The following is an 18,659-nucleotide window of genomic DNA, read 5'->3' on the forward strand; positions in this document are numbered from 1 at the left end:
ATGCCTGGCTAAGTTTTTTATTTATTTTAGAGACAAGGTCTCGTCAAATTGCCCAGGCTGGTCTTGAACCCATGGGCTCAGGCAATCCTCTCGCCTCAGCCTCCCAAAGTGCTGGAATTACAGGCTTGAGTCACTGTACCCGCTTACAAACCATTTTAAACATTCATCTCTCCTATCTCCTTAGAAGAGGAGCTTAGTATTTTCCCCCTTCTAATCCTGTTTCCTCAGTACAGCAGACCAGTTACATAGCTATTTCAAGGGTCTTTAAAGGACTTCTGGCCAGTAGCAGGCAGCCTGCAGGTCTCAAAGGGTTAGAAAGTCAGGGTGAACAAGAAACCCCAACACTGGCCAAATTTTCTTCCTTATAGTTCACTAAAAAGCACACACCAGGAACAGTCTCCACCCACATAAAACTTGTTGGGTCACCCCAGCCTTCCTCAGCTACAACCTAACTCACCCCTTTGTAATTTCTACATGTAGACAGCATGACCCCCTCACCACATCCTCCTTTTCCTGTCTCTGCACATTTGCTGGAGTGTTTTGCTCAATTCCTAAGCACTTGCGAACAGTTGCCAAAACAGTCTGAGACTAAAATAGCTACCGCAAACAAACAAATCTTGCTGCAGTCACCTCAACTATGGTGCCTGCAATGTAATCACTCAGAAATTATATAACCTTTAACCTTCTACCTTGGAAAGCTGATAATTAATTGCTTTTGGGTGCTGCACTGGACTTGGTTTTCTGTCATAGCAAAATCCATTCAGTGATTCATGAAGCTTTACTCAACTCTTGGTTCAATGTCAAGAAATCACAATGTTTGGGGAAAAAAACATCAATATTAAGCAACTTTAGCAGCTGTTCAAATAAACCTTTATTTACCAACTAAGAGGACAAACAAAACCACGCCAAACTATTTATACACCTCTCGTGTGATTCACACTTAAAGATTTAAAAGATTACTGTAAGTTTTGGGAACTAATGTGTTCATCTGTCACAGAAGGGAAAAAAACAAATAAGCACACACATGTATATACACATATCTGTCATCAGAACATGAATGTATCAGAACTTCTAGAAAGAGCCTGGGACTAGGGGTTCAGAGACATGGAGTCTGGTAATCCTATGTGATCTAGACCATTCATCAACTCAACACACTCACTGAGTGTCATAGTGTACTAGCCACAAGGCACAGTGCTAGGCTCAAAATGGCAACAAGACTGTCTCTTAAGGAAGTAACTAGGGTGGATTCTCTATGGGGAAAGGGAAAGTCACCATGTGGCCTATGTGAAAATTTGAAGTGGGTAAAGTGCAAAGTTTTGGCTGGATCTATCCTGGTATAGATGCTCATGAAATGCCCCCTCGGTCACCAGCCACAACTCTTCAAACCATTCTGATTCCTTGGCTTCCTTGAGGTGAGGGGAGCAATGTCAGTGGGCCTTGGATTGATTCCTGGATTCTATCCCACCTCCCACATCCCCAATCATAGCCAGCACCACAGGCAAGGATGACCTGGTTGGCGCCTCTGCCATAGGAAAACTTGAGTAGTGCATTGTATAATCAAATGGAAACTTCTGTAAGCACAAAAGTCACCAGCCACTACAAGTAGGCTCTTAAGACAAGTCCCAATAACAGAAGTGAATCACTGTGGCATCTCTCAGAACAGTGAATATGCTAGAGGTGAGTTCTTACCTTATAATTCTCCAGAAAAAATGACACTGTGTATACTCAATAGTCTCAGTGGATATACACTTTCTTCCATTCCAAAGCAGCAACAAAAGACCCCGCACACTTTTGTGCATGTGAGCTTTACCAATTTCTCCAGGGGCTGCTGAAATTTGTCAAGGTATTCTGCTCTACATTGCACTGAATCACCTTTTCAAGTCCTGTCCATCTTCCATCTATGAAACCTGGCTTTGCTTCTTTTTTTTTGAGTTGGAGTCTCACTCTTGTCTTCCAGGCTGGAGTGCAGTGGCACACTCATGGCCAACCCAGTGTCGACCTGCTGGGCTCTGGTGATCTTTCCAAGTAGATGGAACTATAGGTACGTGCTACCACACCCAGTTAATTTTTTATTTATTGTAGAGACAAGGTCCTGCGAAGTTGTCTGGGCTGGTCTCGAATCCACGGGCTTAAGCAATCCACTTGCCTCAGTCTCCCAAAGTGCTTAGGATTGCAAGCTAAGCCACCTAGCCTGGCCAGCTTTGCTTCTTTATTTAGAAGTGGCCTAGTACAAATGACCACTGACAGTGGGACTGGGAACACCTTCTTACCTCCTGACCCTCACCTGTACATGGAGGTAATTCCTGGAATACAAGAAGTAGATGTGCTAATGGGCATAATGTGTACTGTAGTGTCCAGTAAGGGTCCATTCATTTCTCCCATAAAAGAGGCCGTAAGAGTGTGTGTCTTCCACTCCCACTTCACAGTGACAAAATGGATAACTCCATAATGGGACAGAACATCACAGGAACCCTGCACCACGGTCTCCCTTATGAGCTAGCCACATTTCTCTCAGGCAAGGATCTCATTTCTCCAGGTTTAGGATCCCTTTGGCAAAGCGGTCTGATGAGATTCCCAGGAGGAACATGGTATCTTGCCACATCTCGACTACCAGGGAAATATGAACTGTCAACTTGGCTTCTGCACCTTCTGTCACTTTGCATGTCCCCATTTCTTATTAAATAGTGAATAAACACAGCCCAGACAAGGTGTCCACCCACCTGTCATAGATCTCAGAGCCTTCCTCGAGGCCAGGCAACAGGCCGACGACAAAAGCCTGCAGGCTAGGCAAGAGCAGCTTCTGCAGTGGGAGGAAGTATTTCTCGTACAGGCCCAGTAGCACGGGCCTCACCGACATGGCTGCATGCGCCAGAAGAGGAAACAACCCGCAGCTTTAAAAAAGAACAAAGGAAACAGGGAGAAAAATAAGACACCTAGTCAGAAGTCCCGGAATAAGGCAGCTGGAGGAAGCTTTCAAAAGCAAACAGCCAGCCATTTAAACTGGCAATCTAGATGTGTATTTGACATGAGACAGTCACAGAACACTGTTACATAAAGAGCAGGCAACTAAGCCATCCACACATCATCCTACTTAAAATTCACTTAAAGAAAAGTCAGGGCCAGGCGTGGTGGCTCATGCTTGTAATCCCTGCACTTTGGGAGGCTGAGGCAGGAAGATGGCTTGAGCCTAGGCATTTGAGACAAGCCTGGGCAACACAGAAAGACCTTATCTCTACAAAAAATTTTTTTAAATTAGCAGGATGTGGTGGCCCATGCCTATAGTCCCAGTTACTTAAGATGCTCAAGGTGGGAGGATCACTTGAGCCCAGCAGTTCGAGAATGCGGTGAGCTGTGAGGTGATCATGCCACTGCACTCCAGCCTGGGCACTGGGACGGATATTCTCTAGAAGGTGAATCATGTTATCTCCTAGTTATGGCTTTATGATTAATTGTTGCACACCACCCCATGCTTATTCTGCTTATTTGTCATTTTCTATTCTCATGAACTGAAATGTGAATTACTCAGGTAATAAAAAGCAACACAGCACAGAAGCAATCCTACCTGTAAAGGAACAAGTCCTTGGCCAGCCATTTTGTCCCCACAATTTTAAAGATAATCTCATAGGTTTCTAGGGCTTTCAAGTGCACACCACTGGGCAGAGCCGGATGCAAACACTGAGCTAACCGTTTGCTGATAAGGAGCCGTCTTGGCAACAAGGAATACTTCAGGTTACTCTGAAGAGCCTGTAAACAAGAGGCAAAACGCATGAGGAAGAAGGCAGCGACATTTACAATGGAGAGTGAATCTGCCAAGCCAGGGAGACAATCCAGTCCCAGCATGGCTGAAAGAGGTGTACAGGAAAGGTGGACAGAGGAACTGCACGGAGAGGGCTCAGAAGCCTCGGCAATACTGCAACTGAGGCAAGCCCCAGAGTGACTCTGTCACTACACGGCTAGCTTCTCGGTCCCACCTCAGAACCCATGCATGGGCAAGGGTTGTGTGTGCCTCTACCTTGGGAAGCTACAACTCTACACACAAAACTGAGGCAGTATATGGCTCCTGAACGCAGGCTGTATCAGGGTTGGTGACTGCCTATCCCTAGGGAGACCCTTATTTGAATGCCATGGAAGCCCCTGGATTTCTGCTCAGGAAGAAGAGATCTAAGTTACCACATCATTCTTCTAGCTCAGCTTCATAGTCAGTGGCTCTGCGTGGGGGCTCACCCAAAAGACATGAACTGGAAGGCAGGGGGCACTTTCAGGTTATGACACCTGGCATCTCTGCCTACTGGGGATTGTACTGGGAAGGACCCGTGCTCCATAGGAAAAAAATACCGCCACCCTGTTGGGAAAGAGTGACAGCACTCCTGAGCTAGGCATTCACATGCAGGACACACAGCCTGTCCTGTGTGGAAGTGTCCTCAGGTACTCGTTTTACCCAAGAGACAAGGTTAAGAGCGTGAACTCATCAATGTTGTTCTTTGTGGCATTAAGTGACCACGGGCAGAGCGCAATGCCTGGAGGTTCCTAATGTCTTAATTTTATTATAGTATCTGATGGTATAGTGAAATAATCCACTTCACTAGCTCATTTACTCACGCAAATATTTACTGAAAGCCTACAGGGTAAAGTCCATGCTTCTTCGAGGCCATTCAGAGGCCTCCAGAGCATGGCTCCTGCCCCCTCTGCCTACAATCTGGAGTTCCTGCCTGCCCTTTGCTGCCCCTTGCCTGGACAAACCTTCCGTCCACCTTGCTGATATGTGATTTAGCTCCAAGGAGGCAGAACAACAGGAAGCCGTCTCTCTACCACATAAGAGCCGGTACTACCTTATTCATCTGTGCTGTCATCAGCTCCCTGCACTGTGCCTAAGACAAAGCTGGCAATCTGGAAGAACATGGCAAGATATTTGCAAAGCCAACTGCATCCCATTCACATGTCAGAATCACCGGCCCTGGGCCTTATGACCTAAGGCTCTTGACAGTTTATATCTTATAAACAAAGAAAATCATCCCACCTCTAAACATACACCTAGGCTACAAAGGAGGTAAAGGGAGAGAAGGAAAATAAGAACATTTTTCATCAGAAGTCTGTAGTCTAAGTGAACTCTCAAATTCAAGAAAATGACAACTCTTAAAAAAATCAGATATAACTAGTGGTCATCAAGGAACACCTTAAATATGATTTATGAAGAGTCTAATACCTTAAAACAAAGGGAAGGTCAACAAAACAATGTGAAAAATATGCTTGTGTTCCAAAAAAAAGAGCACTGAGGTGACTTAATTCACACATCACACACTGTCACAGAGAATAAGAACAGACTGACAATTTCAGCAGAGACAGAATGAAGGGGGCAATGCAAAGGAGGCAGTGTGCTATCTCATGGACATTTTCAAACATACAGTAAAGCCAGTAGAAGAGCCAAGAAACCATCACCCAGCTTCAACAGCGTCAGCTCCCAGCCAGACCTCGAAAGAGACTTGGCTTGCAGAAAAACCATTCCTATGATACCAGTGGCTTACCTACCAATCATGTAAGGAAACTTTCTCCATGGGTTCAAGAGCAGGGTAGCAAAAAGCTGTCTTCATTTGAAACAGTAATTTCTGTCGAGAAAGAATGTATTCTTTTTTTTTTTTTTTTTTTTTGAGTCAGAGTCTCACTCTGTCACCCAGGCTGGAGTGCAGTGGCACAATCATAGCCACTGCAACCTCGACCTGCTGGGCTCAGATGATGCTTTCTCCTCAGTCTCCCAAGTAGCTGGAACTACAGGTGCACTCCACTATGCCTGGGTAATTTTTTTTTAATTTACTATAGAGACGAGGTCTCACCAAGTTGCCCTCGGATGGTCTTGAAACCCTGGGCTCAGGCAGTCCTTTCACCTCGGCCTACCAAAATGCTGGGATTACAGGAGTGAGCCACTGTACCTAGCTGAATTTTCTCTATGTTGAGCAAATCTTATTTTTGCTCAACATAGTCTAGGGGCTTTTGCTATTTGAGGTGCAAAAGATGTTAAATACTTCCCATGGGGGGCATTTGGGATTCCAAAGTGTCTGGTTCCCTCAGTCTGGACACATAGCAGGATCTCATTATTCTGCCCTTTTGAACCTAGGCATGACAACATGACACAATCTGGCCAACGAGATGAGTGGAATTACAGGAATCACTCTGGCATAGGCTCATCGCTTCTCTTTTCCTTGCCTCCAAGATCATGAAAACACAGGTTGATAGGAAGCCTGCTGTGCCCCCGCCCTCAGCCTGGGTTCCTGAGAAACTGCAGAGAGCAGAAACCACTTGTGGATCCAGTAAGATGGAAATAAACCATGTTGTAAAAGTCACTGAGATCTGGGGATTGTTTGTTACCACAGCATAACCTTTCCTATCCTGACTGATACATCTCTTCTCATATAAGTGCAATTATAAGAAAGTACAAGCTGGGCTCGGTGGCTCAGCCTGTAATCCCGCGCGCCTTTGGAGGCTGAGGTGATTGCCTGAGCCCGTAGGTTTGAGACCCGCCTGGGCAGGCGAGACCTCATCTCTACAATAAATCAAAAAATTAGCCAGGCGTGGTAGCGCGTGCTTGTAGTTCCAGCTATGTGGAAGGCTGAGGTGGAAGGATCGCCGGAACTCAGCAGGTCGAGGCTGCGGTGGCGGGGAGCGGCCACTGTACTCCAGTCTGGGCAACAGAGTAAGACTCCAACTCAAAAAAAAAAAAAAAAAAACAAAAAAGAAAGTACAACCATTAATTTCAAATGGACACAGCTGACTGCTATTTTTTGACATTTACATGTTACTTAACTTAATTTAATGTAAACAAGACACAAAAAGAAACACAACCCAGAACTGAGGCTGTAACCATTATAAGTGGAATGAACATGTTCACTGTATGTTGATCTGTTGATACATGTGAATAAGGCACATCTGAGACAGAAAAAGGGTTCCTATTGTAGGAAAGGTACCCTAAAGATCAAGTCATGCTGTTTAACAAATGAGGCAAGCTGCAGTTTCTTCTTTTAAAATGCAGCAAGAACAAATGATGCGAACCGGCAAGACTTATAAAATGAGAAGATGCTCACCCCTCCTGATAAGCAAATGCAAATTAATACTACAATGAAATACCATTTCCTCACCCACCAGATAGGCATGTTTGATGACAGCATACAGTTCAGGCATAGACCAGAGTGATTCAGGGAACAAAGTTTATCAAACCCAGGTCAGGATTTGGCCAGACAGAACTTGCTAGACTATTCCGTGGAGCTGTCATCACTCCATGACTGAGTGTTCACATGCTTTACACAGAGCCTAGCAGTTAGCAAGGGCTTCAAAACTGATGCTAAACAAACAGAACTGAGGCTATTATTAACGCCTGGTTTAAAAACATGAGCTTGGGGGGTCAGAGCCTCAAATTCCAGTTCCATCATTTGCTAGTTGGGCAAATTACCTTTCAGGGCTGCAATTTTATCTGTAAAAATGGAGATCATGATACTTTACAAAGTTGCAAGCACCAAATGAGAATTTGTATAAGGAATTTAACAAAGTAAGCAATCCACAAACCATTAACTTCGCAAATATAATTTCCACAAATGTGACCTTTTATTATAATGACAAATTGAAAAATAATCATAAGATTTAAAGATGGGGACAAAATGTATTGCATTTTAAAATAATCAGTTGAAACCCAGTTAAATACTAGTAAGGTTCTTTTTTTTTTAATCAATATTTTTTATTATGATTTTGTGGGGTACAGTTAAGGGTTAGGTGTACAATTACGTTTCATTCAGGCACCCTGTTGATAAAAGGTATTTCCCCATCCCCAGACAGATATTTGCGACTGTTAATCCCATCCCCCTCCCCCCCCACTGATAGTTTCCCAGTACCGTCAGTCATTTTCTTATAGTATTACATTGGATGTTCAAGGTCCATCATATGAGTGAGAACATGTGATACTCGGATCTTTGCTTCTGTAAGAGGTCACTCAGTATTATAGACTCTAGTTCTATCCAGGTTGCTGTGAAATTCATGATTTTGTTCTTTTTTATGGCTGCGTAGTATTCCATCGTGTATATGTACAAGTAATATTCTTAATTGTCACTGAGGCAAACAAGGACACTAGTTAGATTTACAAGAAAAATTGAGAAATACATAGGATTAGAAAAGAAAACCTTAAACTGTTGTATGTTTGGAGGCGAGATCAACTGCAGACCCAAATATGGCAAGAATTCAAACACACTAAAGTCAAAGAGGAATTTGGCATATGGTAAGAGGTACAGTTGAAGAACTGGAAATTTCCTTTTAAGATGACAAAGGAAAAGATAAACAGTCATTAATATTTAAGATTAAAAGGAAAAAGAAGGTATTATTTTTTTTTTTTAGTTGGAGTCTCACCGTCACTCAGACTTCAGTGCAGTGGCCGCTCCCGGCCACTGCAGCCTCGGCCTGCTGGGCTCCAGTGAACCTTCCGCCTCAGGCTTCCAAGTAGCCGGAACTACAGGCACGCACTACCACGCCCGGCTAATTTTTTTTTTATTTATTGTAGAGATGAGTCCCAGGTGAGTCTCGAACCTGCAGGCTCAGGCAATCCACTCACCTTGGCCTCCCAAAGTGCTGGAATTACAGGCTGAGCCACCAAGCCCGGCCAGAAAGTATTATTTCTTTTTAACACATTTTTTTTTTTTTTTTGAGTTAGAGTCTCACTCTGTCACCCAGACTGGAGTGCAGTGGACACTTCCGGCCACCGCAACTTTGACCTGCTGGGCTCTGGCGATCCTTCCGCCTCAGCCTTCCAAGTAGCTGGAACTACAGGTGCGCGCTACTACACCCGGCTAATTTTTTATTTATTGTAGAGATGAGGTCTCGCCAAGTTGCCCAGGCAGGTCTCGAACCCGCGGGCTCAGGCAATCCACTCACCTCAGCCTCCCAAAGCGCGGGATTACAGGCTGAGCCACTGAGCCTGGCGAAAGTATTATTTCTTAAATGACACAATGAAAAATTTCTAGAGAAATATTTTGCATGCCACAAGACTGGAGATTAGAATCACCAAGTGAAAATGTTTCCATTTAGTGGATTTGAAACACTTTTGGAAGCAAAGGATTACTTGGTCTAAAGTTCCTTATTCCCTAGTGTGGACTTAAAACATCTTCTGTACTTATTAGAAGGGCCAAAACCCAGAACACTGACAACACCAAAGGCTGGTGAGGATGTGTAGCAACAGGAACTCTCATTCATTGCTGGTGGGAATGCAAAATGGTATAGCCACCTCAAAAGACAGTCTGGCAATTTTTAACAAAACTAAGCATGCTCTTACCAAATGATCTAGCAATCACACTTGCTGGTATTCACCCAAAGGAGTTAAAAACTTACATCCATGGGTAAACACTTGAACACCAATGTTGACAGAAGCTAAATTCATAATTGCCCAAACCAGGACTAAGATGTCCTTCAGAAAGTGAATGGATAAATAAACTGTGGTACATCCAAACAATGAAATATTATTCAGCACTAAAAAGAAATGAACTATCAAACCATGGAAAGGTATAGAGGAAGCTTAAGTGCATGTTACTAAGTGAAAGAAGCTAATCATGAAAGACTATCTACTGCATAATTCCAACCATATGATGTTCTGGAAAAGGCAAAACTACGGAGACAGTGAAAAGATCAGTGATTGTCAGGGGTTGAGGGGGATGAACAGGTGGAGCACAGAGGATATTCAGGCAGTGAAGCTATTCTGAATAATATAATGGTGGATCCGTGTCATAACATTATTTGTCTAAACTCACAGAACACACAATGTACAACATCAAAAGTGAACCCTGATGTTAACTATGAATGCTGGGCGATAATGATGTGTTAATGTTGGTTCATCCATTGTGCAAATGTACCACCCTGATGAGGGATGTTGATAAGGTGGAGGCTATGCATGTGTGGGAGCAAGGGTGTAGCTCTACCTCTCAATCTGATCTAAAAAAATAAAGTCTTAAAAAAAAAACCCACCTCTGGGGAAGTGGGACTAAGCAGCCTCCCCAAATCATGCTTGAAGGGAAGCACAGCCTATCTCTTTATGTCACTAGGGAAACAGTGCTCTTTTTCCATCACCCCCACTCTCTGTGCAGAAGCTCAGGGGTGGGTCCCAGTGGAGAAGGAAGTAAAGGCCACCAAGGAGGTTCCCACTCTGGCTTCCCACAGTTCTATGTTTATGAGCCTTTTCCATTATGCCCTCTAGTCTCACTGAGTCCAGCGCCAGCCACAAGAGAAACATCTCCATGTCTTTAGGGCATATTTCTCTGTTGGATAATGCCAGGGTACAGACAATGCTACTCCAAAATATGGCACCCGGGAAACTGAGAAAACAGCAGAAGCAGGAAGGCCACTCTCACTCCCTTCATTCTTCCTCCCTAAGGCAGGTCATCTAACTGAGGAAGGTCACTCTCTGACCTTCTCCCCTGAAGACTCTCCTGCGACAAGTGTCCTGCCTCATACCCCAGGAGAATGGATGTTCTGAACACAGAGGCCTTGCTAAGTTCCCACAGAGTATTCCCATTCAACTGTACCCCCTCTGTCCAATCATACTTCTCCACGACTGACAACTCTTCATCAAACCTATGCATAAAAACAAGTTTTTTTGGGGGGGGTCTTCATTTCTGAAGGCTCCCATGTCACATAAATCTTACATGTATGCCTTTCTCTAGTTATCTGTCTTTTGTGATAGGAGTCTCAACTGTGAGCCTTGCAGTGGGTGAGGGAAAGATATCACTCCCTTGCCCCTGCAGTACTGTTTGTTATCATTGCTAATACCCTGTACCCAAAGATAACACATGCACCCTCCTCCAAGTGTAGGGCTAGGAAAGCTTATTTTTTTGATGAAATGGTATGAGTTTTCTTATTCTAGAGAATGAAAGTTAACCTCTGGCTGCCAAAACAACTCACAGCTCCATGTGGTTTTCAGCCACCACGGCTTTCTTCAGGCAGACTCCTTGATCCAGAAGCTCCTCTGCCTTGAGCTGTCACCTTCGACGCCTTTGGCAGGAGCAAAGGTGCCTGGCCAGCACAGCCAGCCACTGTCAGGCTCCTGAGGACATGTCTCAGCAAGACCCTGCCAAGTTTCACTGCATCCTCTCTGTGAGGTGAGATGGATCTCCACGTCTGTAGCTGCTGCTGTTTTTGTAAAAGGAATGTTCTACCTGGAGCAGCCCCTGCCTGGGAGGTTTCAACACTGAATGTTGGGCACTGTGTGGGGAGAAGGTGAACTGGTGCAGCCACTATGGAAGACAGTGTGATGATTCCTCAAAAAATTAAATTTTTTATATATTTATCAAATTACCCTATGATCCAGCAACTCTACTTCTGGGTATAAATCCCAAAGAACTAAAGCAGTGACTTGACTAGATATCTCTACACCTATGTTCATATGTTCATAGCAGCATTATTCACAGCCCCCAAAGGAGGAAGTCATTCAAGTGTCCATTGATGGATAAAAGGATACACAAAATATGGTCTTATCCACACAATGGAATATTTTTAGCCTAAAAAAGAAAGAAAATTCTGACACATGCTACAACATGGATGAACCTTGAGAACATTATGTTAAATGAAATAAACTAGACACAAAAGGACAAATACATGATTTCACCTCCATGAGGTTCCCAGAGTAGTCAAATCCACAGAGACAGGAGGGGGAGGGGGGAATGGGAAATCTGTGTTTAATGGGGACACAGTTTCAGTTTGGAATGATGAAAACAATTTGGAGATGGATGGTGGTGCACAATATGAATGCCACTGAAGTATGAACACACTTTAAAGATGGTTTAAATGGTAAACTTTAGGCTATGTATAAATATGCAAAAAATACAATTTTATAAAAATGATGCTGTTTCAGAGCAATTGCTCTTGCTGGGTAAGGATGCAGGAACCACGAACTTCTGAGTGACGTTTGCACACTGGAAGCCTCCTAGACTGAACTGACCAGAGAACAAAAGACTTGTTTCAGCAAATCCTAAAGAGACTCATGGACTTGGTCCAGCTCTCATGTGAGTGAGCTTTCAACCTTTAATTAGCACAACAGCCACTTTCTAGGGCTTACAAACACATGATTTCCTCTTTAGGGTGTATATGTGTGGGTATGTGTTTCCTTGCCCAAGGAATTAGTAAACTCAGATGGTTTTGCTTTGTTCTTTTCCAGTTTATTTATCTATTTATTTATTATGAAACAGAGTTTCACTCTGTTGCTCAGGCTGGAGTACAGTAGCATGCTCACAGCTACTGCAGCCTTGACCCACTGGGTTCAGGTGATCTTTCTGCCTTAGTTGTCCAAGTAACTGGAACTACAGGCACACGCCACCATGTCCAGCTAATTTTTGATTTATTGTAGAGACAAAGCCTTGCCAAGTTGCCCAGGCTGCTCTCGAATCCCTGGGCTCAGATAATTCTCTTGCTTCTGCCTCTCAAAGTGCTGGGGTTACAGGCATGAGCCAACATATCAGGCTTCAGTTTGTTTTTAAAAGTTCTGGTGGGTTTTGTCTCATTCTCTGACAGTGTCTTTCTTTACCTTTTACCCAATGACACACCTTATCTCCCATCTGACAACATGGTTGACACTATGACCTACTAAACCCAGCCAAAAAATCTGAAGATACAAAGTACAGTAAGTCCCCTACATATGAACCTTCAAGTTGTAAACTTTCAAAGATGTAAATGTGCATTCATCCAATCATGCAAGTTAGTTCATGTGTCTGGCATACACTGTCACGTGCATGCATTCTCTGCAAGTGGCTGTTTTTGTTTTGTTTTTTGTTTTTGTTTTAGAAAGTAGGATTTATTAGGAAGACAGAAAAGCTCCCTCAGGGGTAGGGGACCTGAAAGAAGTTGCCATAAGTGATTGTTTTATTTTGTGTGTATGTGTGCGTTTTACGTATTATTTGTGTGAAAATTATTATAAACCTATTATAGTACAGTACTGTATATTTGATTGTGTTAGTTGAGTACCTAGGCTAACTCTGTTAGACTTACAAACAAATTGGACTTATGAACATACTCTGGGAACAGAACTCATTTACATGTAGAGTTATATATGGTACTGTATTTGGTCATGAAGAAGGAAGCCTTTTGCTCAAGGGGCCAACTCAAATTCCTTCCTAACTCACACTGGGGAGGACAAAACCAAAAGTTCCTATCCTTTTAGCTGGTCTTGATGACTTTTTCTTCTATGGGCTACAACGGCTGCACATGAAGAACGAACCTCTCTCTCTTACTCTCATATCTCCCAGCTGGCCCAGGGCTGCCGAGATGGGAATCATGGCACAGATTGGCATGCCATCCGCTATCTTTCTCGCTTCCAGCCTCTATCCAGGCATTCTGTTTTGGCAAGAACCTTCTGCAGTGAGAAAAGCTCACCAAACACTTCCAGAGCAGTTTCATTGTCCAGAAAACCACACTGGCTAGTTAGAAAGCTTAAAATATGTAGGTTATGAGAAGCATGCTTACACAACTACAGAATAACTACTCATATCTCAGAGAAACAGATGAACTGGGAAGGAAAAATGGCCATGCTTTCAAAATTACTTTTTAAGTACTAAAAAAAGAGGAAAAACTACGATTCAGTAGGAATTTAAACTTCCTTATTTCACTCAGAAACAATACTATTCTAAAAGCATTCCCTGAGCTACAATCAGAATATAATTATAATTTTTTTGACCTTAGCATATTCATAGGCTCAGCAGGTTGACCTCAAAATAATAAAATACAAGTATAAAATATAAGCTTAAAAAAAAAGGTTCAAACTATATCCAGGCATCATAAATTGAGACCAGGAAGAGTCTCATTTTGTTCTACCCAAGAAAATATCTATGCCTTCCTTTGTTTTCTTGTGACATGATACAATCTGACAGTATGATACTCTCCAGGACTTCCAGCATGATTTAGAAAGGTTCTGTGTAGGAAGCATGATGGAAAAGCCCAAGGCCGGGCTAGGTGGCTCAGCCTGTAATCTCAACACTTTGGGAGGCCGAGGCAAGTGGATTGTCTGAGCCCGCAGGTTCGAGACCAGCCCGGGCAACTTGGCAATAAAAAAATAAAAATAAAAAATTATGTGGGTGTGGTAGCATGTGCCTGTAGTTCCGGCTACTTGGAAGGCTGAGGCAGAAGGATTGCCAGAGCCCAGTAGGTCCACTCACTCTAAAGTAATTTAATACACTTAAAAATGGTTAAGATGGTCAGGCGAGGTGGCTCAGCCTGGAATCCCAGCACTTTGGGAGGCTGAGGTGAGAGGATTACCTGAGCCCGGGGCTTTGAGACCAGTCTGGACAACTTGATGAGACCTTGTCTCTACAATAAATCACAAAAACTAACTGGGCATGGTGGTGTGCATCTGTAGTTCCAGCTACTTGGAAGGCCGAGAGGGAAGGATTGCCTAAGCCCAGCAGGTAGAGGCTGTGATGGCCATGAGCGTGCCACTGTACTCCAGTCTGGGTGACAAGAATGAGACTCCAACTTGAAAAAAAAAAGTTAAGATTATAAAACTGAAGTTATGTGTATTTTACCAAAATTTTGAAAAATGTTTTTAAAAAGGTAATTTAACCATGGGAGGAGAGTTATGCTTGATTTTTTTTTCTTTTTTTTTTCCGAGTTGAAGTCTTACTCTGTCACCCAGATTGGAGTGCTCCTGGCTACTACAGCGACGACCTGCTGGGCTCCGGCGATCCTTCCTCCTCAGCCTTCCAAGTAGCTGGAACTACAGGCGCGTGCTACCACGCCTGGCTAGTTTTTTGATTTATTGTAGAGATGAGGTCTCACCAAGTTGCCCAGGCAGGTCTCGAATCCACGGGGCTCAGGCAATCCACTCACCTCAGCCTCCCAGAGCGCTGGGATTACAGGCTGAGCCACCGAGCACAGTTTTGATTTTTTAAATGCTTTATTTAGACCATAAAATAAAAATGTTAAATGTTTCCTTTCGAAGTTCCTAGCAGAGAGAGTTCCAACCTGCTCTTGCACAGTGATCATGCTGGCTTCAGAATGCCAAAAGTCTTTGTCTATAAAGAAAAGTAAGCTAGACAATTTAAAAGCATGTTTGTCATCAAGTCAATGAGGACTGCATGAATCATGGTACCTGCATGAAACACCGGCATGTCTTCCTTCTGGAAGTCGGTCGCCTTTATGAGGATGTTTGTTTCATGCTGCAAAACGGAAGCCATAAGGCGGCACAGTGAGTCAGGGCGGCCAGGTTGCACAAGCATGGACACTTGGGTAGACACTTGCCGGGGACGCTAACAGTACCCTTTAGACAGAATGAAGACAGGACAGACACTGGGCAGTAACAAAGGGCTAGGACTTGCCACATTAAAGTAGGCCAAGGGCTGGTGGTGCCGAGTGTCATGCCTCACCTGAAATGGCAGTGACTGCTCACTCTGCCAGCAAGAGACGAGATGGAGAAACAGGCACATGAGCAAGGCCCTGAGAGTCTTCTCAGGGAGTTGGGATTGCACAGGGAACCAGGAAGGTTGAACTTGCTTAACTGGGGAAGTAGCACTGCCATGACTTCTATGTAAACAGGAGTTTCCTTCTCAGAAAGGTCACCTGCTGAAATATCCCTGTATTGTAGTTACCCAAGTCAGCTGAGCCTTCACAGGGCAATGCACCTTCTCTGCATGGGTTATGATACCTACACCCCAAAATCAACTCTCTGCATGGGTTATGATACCTACACCCCAAAATCGCAACTCCCAAAAAAGCTACCAGCAAGGAACAGGATTCCTGGGTTAACTCAATCCTCTGCATCAGTTAGGGAGATAACATTAGAATACATATTTTTTTCTCTTTAAATTCCCTTAAAATTGTTATATTTCTTTTGAATCAGCTTTATCTTTTTATTTAAACTTATTATAGCTGATAGTAACTTACACTTTCAAGGCTGGGTGAAGTGGCTCATGTATGTAATCCCAGCACTTTGGGAGCTGAGGCAGGAGGACTGCTGAGCCCAGGAGTTTTGAGACCAGTCTGGGCAACACATCAAGACCTCATCTCTACAAAAAATAAAATGTCAGGTTTGGTGGCACATGCCTACCGTCCCAGCAACTTGGGAGGTTGAGGAGGGAGGATCACCTGAGCCCAGGAGGTAGAGGCTATGATGAGCCATGATGGTGCCACTGCATTCCAGCCTGGGCAACAGCTGAAACTCCAACTCACAAAACAGCAACAAACTTATACTTTCTGAGAAAATATGCAGCTTGTGTAGGAGTATAACTAAAGGCTGAGTATATATACTATTAGAGATTTTAAAATACTGTCAGAAAGGAAGAGGCAGCCAGCTCTTCCAGGCTAGGCCTCAGAGGCAGGGCATGGCTATGTCCTACTATGGCCAGTACCCACTCACCACCTATGGGAAGGATGACACTGCTGAATCCCAGGGCCTGGGCCTCAGTGCTTGGCAGTTTCAGAAGCTCGTTTTTATTGTTTGCCCAGAGTTAGCTCTATTGTGGAGAATGTCTTGCTGGCTGAGCTCCTTAACATGAAGTTGGAAAGTCAATGGAACAGGAAATAAGTTGAGCTCAGGCTCTGGGCCCGAGTCAGGCTTCATTTCTCATTTGCAGTGAGCCTGTCACAAGTGACCTCATAGCTCTTGCCTATTATGCTTCAAACCTATAATCCTCCAGAGTTGGTGTCATTTGGCCCCTTTTACTGATGAAGAACTGGAGTTCAGGGGTTTGCTTGTGGCTTCCCAGGTATTTAGAGAGTATTTCATGTTGGCCAGTGCCCTGCGAACCCCACACTCCAGGGGTCAGTGGGGTGGACTGTGTGCACCTGTCAGGGAAGGCTGAGAAAGTGCAAAATGTGGCGTCACTACTGACAGGCTGGTAGTACAGGTTAAACTCAAAAAGAAGCCAAAATATACAAGGGATTCTATCCTATTCCACTTCCCAGCGTGTCAGGGTTAACACTGAATGCACATGCACATGTACACACAAGCATATGTACATGCACACACACCCCATACATGCCCACACATACACACACAGGCTTGTGCATCATGAGCACCAGGGCCCATCGACCACCCAGGGTGCTCCCAATCCTTGGTTAAGGTGACTCAGGAATCTACATACTAGATCAGAAAAATACTTCTTAAAACACAAGGGAACAAATGCACCACTGCCTCACAGTAGGCATGCTACCGCACATATGTGCAAATATTACTCCTTGTTTTTTCCCTTCTGAGTTTACTAGAACATTTAGATTCTTCAAGGTGCTCAATCTGTCACTAATGCCTATTTTCCCTGCCTTCCCAGACAGAAGCTTTAGATGGCTGTCATACTTTCCAGGGACTTCCCTGCCTTCGTTGACAGCACAGTTCTTCTTCAACATTCCCTGACATGCCGCCCCCATGCCTGCCCCCACACCTGGAATGTGGGCCTCCAATCCTCTCCTTACACCTGGGAAACCACAAGCAAACCTGAGCTCCAGCTCTTCATCAATAAAAGGAGTACAATGGCACCGACTCTAGAGGATTATAGGCTTGAAAAATAATGGGTGACAAGCAAGTAGCAGGGGCTTGCAAAGGACATCACCCTATTTGGGGGTCTCAGGGATGGCTCAGAAGTGATGGCAAATGGTGGGAGGAGGGGACAGCAATTGAGCTCTGTAGTAACCACAGGAAATGACAGCGATGAGGTGGGGCCAGCACACCCTTCAGAACACAGCCTACCACTTGTCAGGTACACGACGCAGAGCACACCGAAATACTTAAGGATTCGTAATCACCAAACAGAAGATCAAATTCTAGTATTCACAGCCGGGCTCAGTGGCTCAGCCTGTAATCCCGCGCCTTTGGGAGGCTGAAATGAGTGGATTGCCTGAGCCCGCGGGCTCGAGACCCGCCTGGGCAGCGAGACCTCATCTCTACAATAAATAAAAAAATCATCCGGGTGTGGTAGTGCATGCCTGTAATTCCGGCTACTTGGAAGGCTGAGGCGGAAGGATCGCCGGAGCCCAGCAGGTCGAGGCTGCGGTGGCCGGTAGTGGCCACTGCACTCCAGTGTAGGCGACAGAGTGAGCCTCCAACTCAAAAAAAAAAAAAATTCTAGTATTCACATCGTTAAAAATATTAACAGAAATGTTATTTTTCTACTTTTCAAACATATTTCAGTGCACATACAAATAATATATTTAAAGTCAGAAACAGAAGAGAAGAACATCTTGGGGGCAGTCTTATTACAAATCCCAAACAGGCTTCAGTCCTCAAGTTGTACCAGTAGAACTCAACATTCTTCAAAAATTCCACCCGGGGGGAGGTACAGTGGCTCAGACCTGTAATCCCAGCACTTTCGGAAGCTGAAGCAGGAGGATCACTTGAGGCTAGGAGTTTGAGACCAGCCTGGACAATATAGTGAGACTTCGCCTCTAAAGAAATTTTAAAAATTGGCTAGGCGTGATAGTGTATGCCTGTAGTCCCAGCTACTCAGGGGACTGAGGCAGGACTGCCTGAGTCCAGAAGGTCAAGACTGTAGTGAGCTGTGATCATGCCACTGCCCTCCAGCCTGGGTGACAGAATGAGATTCTGACTCAAAAAAAACAAAACAAAACAAAAATCACACCCAGAAAAACAGAACTGGCAAGCTCTAGGGAGACTCAATGCTATTTCTTCTTCCCCAATGCTTTCTTTTTTTTTTTTTTTTTTTTTG

General features: G+C 44.2%; 1 protein-coding gene across 1 annotated transcript in view; it reads right to left on the reverse strand.

Moving 5' to 3' along the window:
• The window catches only part of DOPEY2 (dopey family member 2), a 111,561-nt gene that overhangs the window by 73,384 nt on the left and 19,518 nt on the right, over positions 1-18,659 (reverse strand). The window contains exons 2-3 of the mRNA XM_008059065.2: positions 3,563-3,744; positions 2,721-2,891 (exon numbers count right to left, since the gene is read on the reverse strand). Coding sequence (XP_008057256.1) covers positions 2,721-2,891; positions 3,563-3,744 — 353 coding nt within the window. The remainder of the gene's footprint in view (positions 1-2,720; positions 2,892-3,562; positions 3,745-18,659) is intronic.

The sequence above is a fragment of the Carlito syrichta genome, unplaced genomic scaffold, assembly GCF_000164805.1.
Source record: "Carlito syrichta isolate Samal-C Ts95f unplaced genomic scaffold, Tarsius_syrichta-2.0.1 Scaffold303683, whole genome shotgun sequence".
Lineage (NCBI taxonomy): Eukaryota > Metazoa > Chordata > Mammalia > Primates > Tarsiidae > Carlito > Carlito syrichta.